Source organism: Ursus americanus, chromosome 23 (assembly GCF_024610735.1).
Source record: "Ursus americanus isolate L20-20 chromosome 23, mUrsAme1.1.p, whole genome shotgun sequence".
NCBI classification, from domain to species: domain Eukaryota; kingdom Metazoa; phylum Chordata; class Mammalia; order Carnivora; family Ursidae; genus Ursus; species Ursus americanus.
This window is the reverse complement of record NC_142149.1, coordinates 38,698,908-38,715,490: the sequence shown is the minus strand read 5'-3', so window position 1 is coordinate 38,715,490 and position 16,583 is coordinate 38,698,908. Positions and strand designations below refer to the sequence as shown.

General features: G+C 37.5%; 1 protein-coding gene across 9 annotated transcripts in view; it reads left to right on the top strand.

Moving 5' to 3' along the window:
• Positions 1–16,583, top strand: part of RHOT1 (ras homolog family member T1) — a 67,689-nt gene that overhangs the window by 34,842 nt on the left and 16,264 nt on the right. For 4 of the 9 annotated variants that reach the window (XR_015721351.1, XM_045773131.2, XM_045773134.2 and 1 more), the window contains 8 exons: positions 248–332; positions 695–840; positions 2,028–2,128; positions 3,981–4,111; positions 4,798–4,881; positions 6,636–6,755; positions 7,910–8,112; positions 10,911–11,033. Coding sequence is in view for 7 of the 9 variants with exons in the window: in XM_045773131.2 (XP_045629087.1) it covers positions 248–332; positions 695–840; positions 2,028–2,128; positions 3,981–4,111; positions 4,798–4,881; positions 6,636–6,755; positions 7,910–8,112; positions 10,911–11,033 (993 nt within the window). In the remaining 2 variants the exon portion in view is untranslated. Of the gene's footprint in view, positions 1–247; positions 333–694; positions 841–2,027; positions 2,129–3,980; positions 4,112–4,797; positions 4,882–6,635; positions 6,756–7,909; positions 8,113–9,151; positions 9,248–10,910; positions 11,034–12,457; positions 12,572–16,583 lie in introns of all 9 variants that reach the window. The other 5 variants (XM_087854621.1, XM_045773136.2, XR_015721352.1 and 2 more) reach the window with 4 other exon arrangements.

The following is a 16,583-nucleotide window of genomic DNA, read 5'->3' as shown; positions in this document are numbered from 1 at the left end:
TATTTCAACCTGCCATTCAGAAATGTAAGAAAACTTTATATGTCAGCTCAGAATGAGTGTTATTACAGCTCTTCTGAGGATTGCCATGACTTTCCCTAGGAAGGTCTATATGGCTTCAGCAAAGGTATTTTATAAGTGGTGTCATCCCACAAAAAAAAGACTTGTTGCAATTTTATATTCATTTCTTAAATTATTTTAATATTTGGTTAATGATTTATTTTACTCTTAAATTTTTTTTTGTCAATAGGCTAAAAATACCTCCGGATTGCACTACTGAATTGAATCATCATGCATATTTGTTTCTCCAGAGCACCTTTGACAAGCATGATTTGGTAAGCTTTTAGCTGCAGTTTTCCATGATTGTAATAAAATATTTTTCTGTAAATGATTTAACTCTGTTCCCTCAGCTAGGGGATGCTCATGTCACATAGCCAAAAAATTGCTCAAACTTCTTAAGTTAGACTAGCAAAAATTCTGTTAATTTACTTTCATTATTTTCTCAAGATGAAAAAGTCTGGTTTCTGACAGATTTGTATATAGATTCTCTCTCATATACATGAGAGAAATTTTCTCGAGAAAATGTAAAATTTCATTTGTTTTTAGAAGCATAGTTTTACTAGACTGGGGGCTCCGTGTTTGGAAATTATTCTCTTAGATATCTAAACATTTTGTGTACTTCTTTGTGTATCCTCAGGATAGAGACTGTGCTTTGTCACCTGATGAGCTTAAAGATTTATTTAAAGTTTTCCCTTACATACCGTGGGGGCCAGATGTGAATAACACAGTTTGTACAAATGAAAGAGGCTGGATAACTTACCAGGGATTTCTTTCCCAGTGGACGTGAGTACAGAGCTCACCTGTTTCCTTTACAGTTACAGCCAGTTTAAAATTACGACACGTCGGGGCGCCTGCGTGGCGCAGTCGTTAAGCGTCTGCCTTCGGCTCAGGGCGTGATCCCAGCGTTCTGGGATCGAGCCCCACATCAGGCTTCTCCAGTAGGAGCCTGCTTCTTCCTCTCCCGCTCCCCCTGCTTGTGTTCCCTCTCTCGCTGGCTGTCTCTCTCTGTCAAATTAATAAATAAAATCTTTAAAAAAAAAAATTACAACACGTCACATTCATCATTTTGTAAGTTGGTCAGGTCTTAACAAAATGCTTCAATCGTAACTGCCTGTGAGCAGGATTTATAGTGCTTGCTGCTGTGTCTAAGATGAACTTTAGATGTTCTGTCAATTTATCAGGAGGGTCATGTTTGCTTTCGGATGATGTACAGGGAAACAGTCGTAAGTCTTATTACATCAAAACCAAACTAGATTCTAATACTTTTTTGATTAAGGGAATTGGAAACCTCATTGCTATTACACAATTCTTAACACTTCCAGAATATGGGGAGAGCATATTTTACTCGACACTGAAGACTTATTTGAGGGTTTTTTTTTCTTGTTGTTTGTTTCTAATGCACTTCTTAGTGTGGGTTTTTCTACAATCTTCCTACAGCGTAGTACACATTGTATCCAGGACGCTGAAGACCTCCCTTGGTCACACATGATGACATTATTACCTTAGCCTTAGTGAGGCTAACTTTCTCAACACCAGGACCTCGTCTTTTTTCACATCACAAGAAGGGCTAACTAATTTCAAGTGCCTTCCAGTTATTTTTGCACCTTTTGCAAACCTTTTCCGATTTAATTATCAAGTCCTCATCCAGCCAGGATTTGCAGTACGCTGTGTAGCTTGGGAAGCAGATAGTATAAAATATCCTTAGATTTTGCCAGCATCTCACTGCTCATCTATGTGTAGGTAGAGGAATCCCACTCTCCCCTGCCAGCCTTGCATCCCCTCCCTCTCTTCTCTTCCTGAAGAATGGCGGTGTAGGGAAACCCAGGGTTGGGCACATGGGAAATTAAAGAAGTCTGACAGAAATTATCTGGGTCTGGTGGTAGGATTATTTGAGCTGTTGGGATCTTTTTTTTTTTCCTATAAGTGTTAATTTAGGAACTTTTCCTGTTTCCACCTCCTCCCTTTCTTAGGCTCACGACCTACTTAGACGTCCAGCGATGCCTGGAGTATTTGGGCTATCTAGGCTATTCTATATTGACCGAGCAAGAGTCTCAAGCTTCAGCCATTACAGGTAAGTACCTGGATAGTACTCAGTTCACGCTAAGAAGCATTTTTTAATATTCTGGGTTCATGTGTGAAAAGAGTGAAAATAAACTCCTCTTCATTAGTCTTCCACGTCTATACTCAGTTTGTTCTCCTGGCCATTTGGTAATTTCTTTTGAGGTCAGAGGCTTGATTTTACTGTTTATCAAAAAAGAAAGAGTAGGGGCACCTGGGCGGCTCAGTCAGTTAAGCATCTGCCTTCGGCTTGGGTCACGATCCTGGAGTCCTGGGATTGAGCCCCACGTCGGGCTCCCTGCTCAGTGGGGAGGTCAGCTCCTTCCACTGTCCCTCACCCCTCTCTCACTCTCTCTCTCGCAAGTAAATAAATAAAATCTTAAAAAAAAAAAAAAAAACACCTTAAAAAAAAAAAGAAAGAGTAGAGGTTTACTGCTTACCCCTGAGGACACTCCACTGATGAACATGAGGGAGGGCTATGGGCATTAAATGTATTGTAATGTGCCAGTTTATCTGGTCTTTTCATTTTCTTTAGACATCAAAAACAATATTAATACATAATTCTGATACTGAATTAATTGTGTATGTCTTGGTTTTGTGACCATTTTCTACATTAGGAAATCTTTCCCAGACTTAATAATTCTTGCTAAGTAGTATGCTCCACTTAAAGAATACCATAGGTATGGAAATAGCAAATTAGAGAACGGATTGTTTCAATATTTTTTTATATCCTAATTGGTGGGGGGAAATGCCATATCTTACAGGAAGTCCAGGCACAAGAAGACTACCATTTTTTTTTTTAAGATTTTATTTATTTGAGAGAGAGCAAGAGAGAGAGAGAGCACAAGCAGGGGGGTGAGGGAGAGGGAGAAGCAGACTCCCCGCTGACCAAGGAGCCCGATGTGGGGCTCAATCCCAGGACCCTGGGATCATGACCTGAGCCAGAGGCAGACGCTTAACCAGCTGGGCCACCCAGGCGCCCTGAAGACAACCAATCTTAAATTGACAAAGTACCCTTTAAAGTAGTTAACCAATTAGACACTATTTAATTCAGTACCAAAGAGCAAGGAACGATTTGCTAGCTAGCATGAGGTTGTCTCGATCAACAAAATATCGTGGCCATCTTGCTATATCAATAAGTATAGTTTTATATATCTTTAATGTTAAATAGTGTGTCATCGTACGGATGTTGTGTAACTTACTGAACTTTCCCATGATTGTTGTATTTTTTTATCATTTTCAGTTTTTGGCTACTATAAGTAGTGCCTCTGGTGAGCTTTGTTGTAGTTGGATTTTAGGGTACAGCTTAAGGAAGTCTCTTTACCTCTGGAAGAGAGGTGCCATTGCTCTGCTGTTGGAGTGTTGTTTTCTGGCCTGCCTCTTTTACAGATTAACATTTGAAAGCCAGTTAACCCCAGAGTGCATATCTCTTTCCCATTTATAAATTCAAGAGTGTGCAGATTGGAGACAGCATCTCTTAATTTGTAATTTGTTATGACAGTTATTTATCACAGGAGAAAATAGGATATAATGTTGGCTATATTCATTGTAATTTTCATTCACTGTTAGGATATAGTTTTCCTTATGCAAATGTGCTACTTATTTTATGATGAAATAAATGTTGTTTGGTTCCCAGAAGTTCACTTTACAGCCAGGTTTCAGAAATGCATCTTCTCCACCCAGTGAAGCCCTTTGGTATATTTAGTGCTTGGTTCCACGTACAGCCTGGCTGTTGCACAGTGTGTCTGTTTATTAATCATATACGTCATAAAAATGAGAAGTGACAGTACCCTCTTTTGCTGAAGATGAAATGGACGCTCAGTGAGTCTAAATGATACATAATTAGTTTTTTTTCTTCCTCTTAGTAACAAGAGATAAAAAGATAGACCTTCAGAAAAAACAGACTCAAAGAAATGTGTTCAGATGTAATGTAATTGGGATGAAAAACTGTGGGAAAAGTGGAGTTCTCCAGGCTCTTCTTGGAAGAAACTTAATGGTGAGAATTCTCAGATAATAGAGCTTTATCCAACAAATTTTTATAGTCACAAGTTTACGTGATTTTTTTCATAGCCATTAACTTGTTTAGATGATTACTAGAGCTCAGTGGCCTGTGTATATAAGTAAAGTACCATCTAAGGGTAACAACGATCCTGTTGAACTACCTTTCTCTTCGTTTCATTGGTGTTAGCTGCCATGTGTCTTTTTTTTTTCCTCAGCGGTATTGAGGTGGGGGTTAAACGAATACATGTGGAAGTACCTGACACGGTGCTTGGCGTGAAGTAAGTGTGCAGTAAATATTTCAGCCTGAACGCTGTATCCGGTTCTGGCTACCGCCCTGAGTAAGGAGAGGGATGTTTCCGGACGGGCCTCACGTCAGACCAGATTACAGTCGAAGGAGAATTGCTAGCAGGTGGCTCTGTAGTACACTTGCAGTCATGTAGTTTCCTTCCTTTGCAGCTGCGCCTTTTACTTTATGCAGAACAAATGCATCTTTTGTCTTAGACCTTAAGAACTAAGAAACATAAAATCAATGTCCCCTTTGTGCTGATACATAATACATAGTGTACGGAAGAATGCCCTTTTATTTATAACACACCCACACATACATGCAGAGTGTGTGTGGATGAAAACTAGGTACTGCAATTTCTTACTGTAAATATTGAGACTTTCGGTTGTTTTCAGAGGCAGAAGAAAATTCGTGATGATCATAAATCCTACTACGCGATCAACACGGTTTATGTATATGGACAAGAGAAATACTTGTTGGTAAGAAATTCTCTGGCATATAAAGATTAGTAATTATTAGGTTTATTTTTATATGACTCTTTGAAAACATAATTGGATTTACCATAATGGCTAGATGTGGAACTCGTGTGATTTTTTTTTCTTTTACCTGGTTTATTCACTAGAATTAATTTTAATTCCCCTGATGTGTGTGGTGATCACATGGGTGTAGATATAAGTGAAAATCTATTCGTGTGCTTAATTGTATATTATACACAATAGAAAGCAGAAACAACAAAAAAAATAACTTATCTTTCCTCTTTCTTCCACTTTTCTTTAAAAAAAATTTTTTTTCCTGGGGGCGCCTGGGTAGCGCAGTCATTAAGCATCTGCCTTTGGCTCAGGGCGTGATCCCAGGGTCCTGGGATTGAGCCCCACATCAGGCTCCTCTGCTGGGAGCCTGCTTCTTCCTCTCCCACTCCCCCGCTTGTGTTCCCTCTCTCGCTGGCTGTCTCTGTCAAATAAATAAATAAAATCTTTAAAAAAAATTTTTTTTTCTTCTACTGTTGACTAGAAATTAATATGAAAGCACATTAATAATACAAGCACCACATGTGCTTGGTAGTTTGTCTGTATTCTGAATCGAGTTTCATCTATTTAGCAGACAGGAGTGTAGTTACCAAATGTGTTAGTCTAAAAAAAAATGGATGAAAGAAGTGTGTGACTGAAAAGACACTATGAAATACAGTAGAAAGAGATATATGTTCTTGGATCCAGTCAGTTTGGTTCGAACCCTGATTCACCATCGATTAGCTGTGTGACCTCAGACAAGTGGCTTATTCTCTCTGAGCCTTTCTTATTAAGTTAGCTAATACGAGGAGCTCCTAACAAATAATAGGTACCAGAAAAAGTTCATTTCCTTTCTTTTTCTTTTTGGAAATAGTTTATTCTACCAGACAGGTGATCACATTGAATTTCATACAGTTTTTCCTCTTTATGATAAAAGTTTTTTGTCAGTTTCTTATTAAACCTTGTTTATCTCCCATTCTTTTCCTGTAAGTATAGTTCTACTTAACTGGGTACTCAGTAAATAGAGCTGACTGTTAATTTTCCTGTTTTTATTCTTATACTGTTCTTAGTAAATTGGTATCTTTCGTGCCTCTGCCTATCCGTGCTGTGATGGTGTATATTTGGGATATATCGAGTCACTTCTGGTCTTGTACTTGCTTCTCTCAGCAGAGGTGCACAATCTTCTAAAACTCAGTAGTACTGAATTTTACTCTTGCGGGATCAGTGTCATAAGGGGGCTATTTCTTTAGAGGTTGTATAATAAACATTAAAAAAGAGTGGGCAGTGAAGCAGAACAAAATGACCTTAGTGTAAAGAGTCTTTGTTTTAAGTTGGTGAGAGAAAAGGTGGTCTGGTAGAAAGAAAATAGACTTGAAATCATAGTTGAGTTCAAATTTTGGTCTGATGACTTGCTCAATGTGTTACCTTAGGCAGCTGACTTTCTGTTTAGCTTGTCATCTTATCTGTGTAGAGAGTGTGCGTAAAGGGCCTGCCTGGCACGTATCAGTCACTAAACGTTTGCTTCTGTAAAACCTTAATCACTGTTTTCAGTCCACAAAATCAGAAGCTACTTGTTTATCTCCACTTCCCTCCTCTAAAAATAGCCTGAAAAGTTATGTTTAACTAGTACTTTATTTGGAAGTCAAGCAGTAATAACACATCATGACTTTAATTAAACATCAATATTATGATATTAATGTTTCTTATTATCTTTTTCTTTTTACAAGTTACACGATATCTCTGAATCGGAATTTCTGACTGAGGCTGAGATCATTTGTGATGTTGTGTGCCTGGTATATGACGTCAGTAACCCCAAATCCTTTGAATACTGTGCTAGGATTTTTAAGGTTTGTCGTTCTTTTGGTCTCTGTACCTGTTGGTTTGGTTTGTAACTTTATATGGAGTTAGATGAAATCGTATAATGTGATGTTTTCTAACCAGGGAAGATGCAAGAAAATCACTTGCAGAGCTTTTAAAAAATACATTTGTGTCCCATCCCTAAAGGTTCCGGTTTCATTCTGAGGTGGTGGAGTCCGAGATATCTATATTTTAAGAACATTTTTTTCCACATGTGACTCTGATGTGCATCTATAGTTACGAACCTCTGTGCACATGGAGGGGTGCCTGACTTAGCTCAGTCAGTGGAGCGCATGACTCTTAATCTTGGGGTTGTGAGTTCGAGCCCCACGTTGGGTGTAGAAATTACTTAAAAATAAAATCTTAAAAAAAGAAAAAAAAAGCAGTGCACATGGATTATATATTGCCAGTTTCACCAATAATAATAATAGAACAAGGGGAAAAACCAGAGGCCTGAAAAGTCCTCAGCCACTTTGAGATCATCATCAAGATGCAATAGGAGTTAAAAACTGTAGGTACAAAGGCATTTATTCTAGCATTGTTTTTAATGAAAAAAACTAGAAATAATCCAGATGCCTAACAATAGGAGGATGGTTTACTAAATTAAGACAAAATAATACAGTGGAATATTAAGCAGCCATTAAAAATAATGGTTTTTGAATTCTGAAAACATGGAAGATTCAGCATTATATTTTTAAATGGCTAGGTCCAGCATGACTGCAGCTATAGAAATGTATATAAATGCATGTGCTTAAGGACTAATATAAGAAAAATGAAAATAGTGAAAAAATAATAAAATTGTGATGCAGAAATTTAAAAACTGAAAATAGTGTGCTCTAGGATAGAGGAATTTAGATGGATTTTTCTTTGTTTCAAAATATGGTATCTTTTTAATAAAAAATACAAGTTTTTAAATTGTAGTGATTCTGAAGAGTCATTATAGGTTCGTATGGTGACCAGCATTAGAAAATTGGCCCTGGTCTTATCAGACTGCCCTGGTCCACTGCCAGTCATTGCCTCTTAGTTTACTTTCTCTTTGAGGCTATGCTGTGCCTAGCCAGAGATAATTTTCAGTACACAGTAAATTAAATATAGTGATTTTTTACCTTGTCATCAGATTTTGATTTTCGTTTTTATTCCATAGCAACACTTCATGGACAGCAGAATACCTTGCTTAATCATAGCTGCCAAGTCAGACCTGCATGAAGTTAAACAAGACTATAGTATTTCACCTGCTGATTTCTGCAGGAAACACAAAATGCCTCCACCACAAGCCTTCACTTGCAATACTGCTGATGCACCCAGTAAAGATATCTTTGTTAAACTGACAACGATGGCCATGTACCCGTAAGTACTTGCTCTGCCATCATTTTCATGTTGCATGGTTCATAAGAATGTCGCATGCCATGATTAGCCATGAGGGCGGAACCTTTGTCACACAGAAGTTGTTCAGCAACAGAAAGAGACTTTGTAATGAGAAGGAACAAATCTGAGTAAACGCGAGTTTGGTTTGGGTGCCATAAGAAAATTACACAAACCATGCTTCTGACAGGATTTGTATATTTTTAAGCAGACTGTCACTATCGTAATAGGATAGTACAATGAAACTCAGCCCCCGACCCAGCATTTAAAAAATAGTCAAATGGGGTTGGCATCATGTTGCTTTATGCTTTTAAGACATTTCCGTATGAACAAAAAGTTCATTTTAATATTTTTCTGTTGATTCATTGACCTTGAGTATGTGGAGGATTCTAAAATATTTTATGAATTAATGTTTAAATTATAGATATGTTTGAGAATATAATGTCTTTTTTAAGTGCTGTAAAAAGTAATTGTAATTGGAATTCCTGCTATATAAATGTTTTACATTAAGTGTTATGAACCATGAATTTTATGTACATTTATTGTATATCTATACATGCATATGCATAAGCACATAACTGTGGACATTTTCATAGCTTACTAACTGCCTTAGAATTGCATGGTTCTTAATGGCATTCTCCTCAAGTACTGTGTGTGTATAATTCTGTTTCGTAACAAGATAGTTTTTCAGGCAGTGCGTTTCTCAGGACTTTAGCTTAATCTCTTTATTATTAATTTAGTCTCTAAATTATTTTTCTTCTTATAAAAACTGCAGTATAAAGTACAGTAATAATCAAACATGGCTGCGAACTGAAGTCTTTCAGAAAGGTGTTAATTTGTGCAGACTCTAAATCAAAGTTAACTTCACTGCTATTCTGTTAACTGATACTTTAAAAAAAAAAGGCAGCAAGCCTTTAAAATTCTATTTGTATTGGAAGACAAGTCGTTCCTATTACTATAAGATAAACAGAACCTTATTTATGTCTTGCCTTTGCTTTAAAACTCTCACGTATGTTATCTACAGAGAGGACCATTACAGAGACAGACTCTGCCGAGACATGGGCAACACTGATAGGATAGAGAATTTGAGAAAAATCTGGGTCTTTCTAAAAACTGCTTTGTAAGTTGCTTTTTCTTTATGGCTTCTGTGGGATTTTGTTGACATTTTCTTATAGATGACCAGATCTCCTTTCTTGCCGTAATTAACATTTAGTAATTATGCAGAAACGCACTGCTTGGTCAGGCTTACCGCCTAACTGTATATTACAGTGGTGTTTTTTTTTTCTTTTTCTTTTTTTCTTTTTTACTATGTAAATGCGCTGTTTTAAGCTTGTAGATAACTGTAACTGTGTTTTCAGATCTGCATCTTTAAAACGTTCTACTGCAATGCGTGTGTGCGTGTGTGTGTATGTGTGTGTGTATATGATAAATGTACATACAGGGACACTTGCTTATATGGTTAACCCCAAACTACTTCTCATGAAGCATCTCCCTGTTGCTAAGCATACTTTGCATCTCTCCTTTTTGGTGGGTGGAGCCTGCGTATGTTGAAGAGTCAGGCTGAATTGGTAAAATAACAGATGGATTCCAGTATGACAGCTGGCAGCGGCTTGGTAGCATCGATATGTTCCTCATCACAAGTCAAGTTTTTAAAAGGAATGTCTTGAGTCTATGAGAGTTTAAAAATTAATTCTCGTTTTTCTTCATGTTGGGAATTAGGCATTATTGGGACGCGGCTAATCTCCACAACCATGCCACCATGCGATGTGGTCTCATCAGCTCTCACAAGCTAAGCCAAGTCAGATTGGGCCAGTCCTTTGACTGAGAAGCCTTTAAAAACAATGTTCAGGTGTTACAGGAAGTGCTGGCATTGAGTCATCAGGTGGCGCTCTTCTGAGTGGGTTCTGCGCCAGCGCCTCTTCGGGGTGCTGTGCTGGCTTTGTATGTCTGAGTGGCTCTGACCACTGGGCAGTCCCTGGAGGCCCCCTACTTTGGTTGCTAGGACGGAGGTGACAGAGATTGCCCCATGTGCCTGTCCCAACTAGTATAACTCCACTCAACCAGAAAGGAGTCAGAAAGCCTCCCTAAATTTCATATCTAATACCAATTGGACCCATTGTTGATTTTTACATCTTTACCCAGAGTTTCATACTTAGCTGCTGTGTTTTAGTAGCAGATGAAGTCAACCCTGTATTTTGTTCAAGTGGAAATTTATGAAGCACTTTGATTTCCTTTGGGAGCCAAGGTGCTTGATGAATTAAAGACGATGTTGTTCATATCTCCTCAGGGTTGAATATACTCGTCTTTTGACCCTTTTGTGTATTTGTCACTCTTCTCCTTCCTGGTTTTCAGGCATGTGTGTATGCTGAGGGAGGAGGAGGGAATGCTTATTTAAATGCTAGCAAACTTTGTCCTTTCGGTGGGTGCTATGGCTTACTCAGTTTTTCTTTTGATTAATTTACATGAGGGTGCCATCTATTGCTGTGCATACTTATTCCACCAAACCTCTTGTAATAATAATTCCATCCCCCCTCCAAAAAAGCCAAGAGTGTTAGCTAATTTTCCTTAGGCTTTCTCTAGGGAGGGAGGAGGGAGCTATTGCTGCGTATCGTATTTTTGGTAAATGTGGAATTCTGCACAACTTTAGCATGCCCCACACTGACCTTTTCCTTAGTGTTGCTTATGCCTAAATCTTTTTTTTTTTTTTTTAAGTTGGCACACCCTAACTTGTGCCGTATTTGTAAGTAAGAACTCAACTCCTGTCCTTCTGTGTGTTTTCGCAGCCATGCCCGGTTACGCTGTATGTGCACCTGCAACAGGTGTACATTTTGCATCTGTCAGAACTTCCTCAACTCAGACTTGCTGCAATCTGTAAAGAACAAAATCTTCACTGCAGTTCTTAACAGGTTCTTAACTTTATTTACTGGGTACCAGGCATTCTGTTAAAATACAAAAGAAAAAAAAAGCGGATAACTATTTATTATACAGATACTCACTACAAAGACCACAAGCCAGCCGATGCCCAACTAACTTTCACTAAAATTCTCACTGTGGTGACGATGTTTTTAGGGGACTATAAAATAAGATTTTGGATTTCTTTTTTTATGAAGAAAGTTAAATCATTCATATGATAGGATAATATGTGTAGGGAGATTAAAATCTTTTGGCTGAGAGTTGTAGAAATAGATTAGAACTTTCATGGTAACGAAAAGACATATTGATCCCAAATGTTAAACTGGACTCACGTTCAACTAATATAACTTAATTAAAACCATACTAATGCGAACGGTATCTTGGGTTTGAACAATTTCTGTATTATAAGTACCTGGAATGTTTATTTGAAAGAGCATGGCTTCTGGAAATGAGGATAATAGCCAACTTTGAGATTCAGAGGAATATGGGAAAGAACAAAAGATCTGTAGTACTAGTTTTTGAGATCTTTATGAGCCCAAAACATGAAGTATGCCTAGAAAGTAATATGCTTTTTAGAAAGGGAAGCAAAACAAACAAACAAACAAATAGGATATCTACATTCCCTCAAAGCACAGAACTTGGAAGGTTATATTCTTATTCTGGTCATGCTTCCATTGTTCAGATTCACATTTTGTGAACATTTAAGAGCCTATGTACTATTAATTTGTATCTACTGCAAATTTTGTGTCTAAAAATGAATGAGTGTTTTGAAATTGACATTCAGCTGTCATTGGGAGCTGGGCTTGATTAAGACAGATGATCCAGCTAAATAGATTTTGGTTGGAAATGGGTCCATTCTTTGTCTTACTGTTGGACTCTCGCTGAAGGCTAAGCTCTGGCTGTAGGATAGTTTGTGTCCACCAGCAAAAATAGTAGATGTGGCCGTGAAACAGTGAGACTATATTTAATGTGGGTCAGAAACTGATTTTGAAGGCATTCGAAAAAGAGTTGCGGTGATGTTTGGAGCACTAGCAGCTCTGGAATAAGAATGCAGCCATCTCAGGTGACTGCTTTGAAGGGACCGCCACACTAATTTGGTGGTAAAGTTCTGCCTCTGTCCTCTGAAAGGCATCTTATAAAGTAGTAACACAGATTCTCTCATGACGACCGTCTGAGAAAGTGCAAGGCTAGTTCAAACCAGACAACATTCAGGAGCTCCGGTGTTGGAAATGGTAGAGTGGGAAGAGATTCCAGAACTCATCTGGCCTAACCTCCCATTAGAATGCCTTACTTCCTGTGGAGAGTACTGTTTATCTGCTGATGGCTTTCCTCATTGGAGAGGGTTTTTGCTTTTGCCTTTGCTCTTTATTTTTATTTTTTAACTAAAATGATTTCCCTATAACTTTCTCTCCTTTAGTTTTAGTTCTGCCCTTTAGAACAACATACGACTATTCTACTCCCTCTTCAACCTAGCAATCCTTCAGACATTTGAAGACGGCCATCATGTCTCCCCTAATTTTCTCTTCTCCAGGTAGAACATCCCCATTTCTTTCAGCCTTTTCTTAAATTAGATGGTTTAGTGACTTCATCAGTCGTGGTTGTCCTCGTCTGAAAGCCCTTTAGGTTTTCAGAGCTCCTCTTAAAAGAGGTACCACTGAGAATGGAGAGCAGTGCTCCAGGTGTGACGGGACGAGTTCCCGAACAGCGGGTAGTCCTGTTCCACAGTCAGGACGGCACCTGTCTGCTGCATGAAGTAACGTTTTTAGCAGCCCCATCCCACTGTTGATGTATATGAATCTTGGGGTTCATATTTGAATCAGATTTTTTTTCATATGAGGTACTGTTAAGGCAGTGTGTCCCCCCCAGTTGTGTACTTGACATTTTTAGTTGACTCTTTGAATCTAAACACAGATACCTGTGTATCTCTATTAAATGTCATATTCTTCTTTTTGATCCATTTGTTCTAGCTCAGTCATTTCAAACATTATTTCTGTCATTTGTCCCATGATATATCTCTCTTGGCATTGTGTTATTTGCAAACTTGGTAGATATGTCTTCTTTATCGTTCAAGTTATTAATAAAAAATAATGTCGAATACCAAGAGATTGGAGAGAGAGAGGGAGCCAAAGCCAGCAAGCCGTGAAGTATTCCCTCGGAGAACTCTTTTCCCAATGACACAGGCTTAAAATTCTTGGGGAAAGATTATTCTGTAAATTAAAAATATTTTATTATCCAGTCCGTGTTTTATCATATTATCTTACAAGAGATTTCATGGAGGGTTTTTTTGAAATCAGTATGTAATTTCTAACACATTTCTGAGATCTACCAATGTAGTAATTTTACCTAAATAGGAAGTGACATCTATTTGGTGTCTTATTCTCGGTGAACCCACCTTGGCTCCTAATAATTGCTAATCATAAAAACCATCTGTTTTACTTACTCTGTAAGATCTTGAGTGTCCATACTTGCAGATTGATTCATTGTCTGCATCTTTAGTGACAATTTTATTCTCAGGTCGGTTTAGTCAGCTTCCAAATGGAAAAGGGTGTGTATTAATGGATGAGTTTGCTCGTAGTTAAGTACTCTGTACAACGATCTTTGAAGAGAAATCAGTACATTTTGTCATATCTATTTATAAAGTAGAACTGATTGAATGGTAATGTCAGCATACGTCTAGTAATCAAGAATGGAATGAATGAAAAAGATAAGGAGGGAAACCAACATACCTTTCAAAGAACTCCTTCCTGATTCCTCGTAGTGTTTCAAAATTTTATAGAAGTACAGTGGAAACAAGAGTCCTGTACTGAAGTTTCCCCTAGTTTACAGAAGGATGTAGATAAGGTAGATGGGGGTGGAGCCCCAGCACTTAACTACCTACAGGGTCTGGATGGGTAATGTCAATGCACGAAGGTGGCCAAGTATGAGAAGTGAGAGACGTAGGGACCATGCCAGGCCCTGTCTAAAAGAGGCAGCCACGACTCAGCTCTGGCCATTTGTTGTTGCCCAGGCTGGCTGTTGCCAGGTCTTCTGATTCTAGGAGACACTAGACATCAGGATTTTTATGTGAAATTTCCTGCTATTCACAAAATGGCAAGTAAATGTAAATCTTTAAAAGTACTGATCAGAACAAAACATGTTGACAGGCCACCAGCTTGCAACCTCAGGCTAAAGATATGGCCTAGAGTTGTGAAACTGCAGGCAAAAAAAAAAAAAAGAAAGAAATAAAAAGAAATACATACACCCAAGGAGTGAAATGTCTTTCCCCTTCCCACCAACCAAATTCTACTTCCTTTTTCATGAAGAATCTGAAAAACTTGTGGGGTAATGGGGTCGTCTCCTTTCTTTCCTATCTCTCAGGTTGTGGTAACCTTTGGTGGTTGGCCACTATTGGTTTGCCATGCTAGATGTATCTTAATGTTATAAAGCAGAAAAAGGATTGATTAATCGGGTAAAAGACATTTAGGTATTTTTCACTGTAATTCAGTAGGGAGGAGTCTCACTCCACACTAAGCTTTTAAGTCTCTGGTTTTAGAAACCTGCCACGTCTCGTGTTTGATTTCGAAGTGTAAAAAAGTAGTTTTAAAATTTTTATTTAAGCAAAAAGTTTCATTAAATGTCTGCAAAGAAATTAATAGACGGGTATTGGTACATACATGTTGGTCTCAAATTTAATGCCTTGGTTTAGTGCACTTGTAAACATGTTGGTTGTGGAAATAAATCACTTCCAGAGATAGTACCTGTTTGAGGCCACATTCTCCCTTTACCTCCCTCTGCTCCTGTGATTTAGTCGCTCACATACTTAAGTACCTGCTTTAGATAGGATCCTGCTGTGAGCTGGGGCAGAATATGAGGATGAAGAAGATATGGACCTGCCTTTAAGTGCCTTTCTAAATACTATGTTATTAGAAAAATTTTCCTTAAACTTTGATTATGTTTTCAGTAACCTTAGTCCCTTAGGCTACAAAAGGAAGTGCTGCAATCTGATCAAGAGAGGATTTAAGCCCAATAATTTATATTTAGGCATATTAGGCGCAATCCCACAGATTCATTTCTGAAATTACCAGTTTTTTCCCTAGCTATCTGTCTTTGACCAGTAAATATTGTCCCCCTTTTTTTGAGCTTGTTTACGGACACTACGTATTTTAAGTAGAGAGTAATAAAACATTTTTTTTCTTTTTAATGTAATTGAATATGTATTTGTTTCAAGATGTGAAAAAAAAATGTTAAACTATGTATCTGACATGTAATTCTGTTCTTTAGTAATTACGGTCTTACCCTTGTGATCTGGATAGCTTTATGTTTTTCTTTAGAACAGTTTATGAATAACCGGAATTATTTGAATTTAAAAACATTTAGAAGATGATTAATATCTGGTCAGATGATTTTAATCTTTGGCAATGCTTTCATTTCATTTTTTTTTAATGCTTTCATTTCAAATAGTGTAAATTATGGTACTGGGAAAATAAACCTTCTGATGATATTTTAATTTTTAATTACCTTTTTGATCTGAAGGTGTTAAAATGATTACGTAGGAGTGAGCTGGATTGTTGGTTTGAACTACCCAGGGTTTTAGTTATCAAGTATTTATTATTCTGACTTCAGAAGACTCCTACTTTGCATGACGATGTTACTATACTGTAGTGTGCCGTGGACTTTAATTTGTCCTTTCCTTTAGGTGTTCATTTTAATTTGTATGTCTGTGTCACTTTGTCATTTTTTTTAACTTCTCTCAGTCCCTATCCCAGCTAATTTCTGTGTGTAATCCTCCCACTTCTCCTAACCTATAATTTAATTGAAATTGTTTATTTTATGATTTGTTATTTTGGTGTGATTTTCTTTGATACGTATTTTGGTTTTAGGATTTCTTTCATCCCATTTTATTATTTGCATCAGCCATATAAATTATTTGTTCATGTTAGTTCTTAAGTTCAGTAGCAGCATTTGACTTTAGCAACCAAGTGCGTAGTTCACCGTATTTACAGCGACCCAAAGGGGTGATGGACGGTCATTGGACCCATTGAATTCTTTGCCCTATTTTTTTAATGCATTTTTAAAATTGGGTGTATGTGGCATTTATTTTAAGCCATTTATTAATAATATTTGCCCATATTGCTTAAATAATCACCGAAGTTGCTCCTTCATGTACTTTAAAACCATGGTACTTATAGGAGCCCCTTTTTTGAAGAAAGGATTTTATTACTGTCACAGTGAAATGAACTGCCTTTTCATAGGATTGCCTTATGAAGAGGATAGGTACCTTGAGATCTTAATGTTCTAGAGATTCTTCTGGGGATGTAAGAGTTCTTAGGATATTATGTTAATGTAAACTATTGTATCCAACACAGTCTGTCCTGTGTTTTAGTTTCATATGAAGCTTCTATGTTGTCTTGTATCAAGGTCCTTACAAGACTTTTCCTTAAATTAGTATACATAGTCTTATGTTTAAAATTATACAGGAGCTTATGTTATAGATTCTCATTAAGTAAGCTGCTGTTTGCTTATGCGTTTTAATTTTTTTGCCATTTGGTTAGAATATTAAAGGA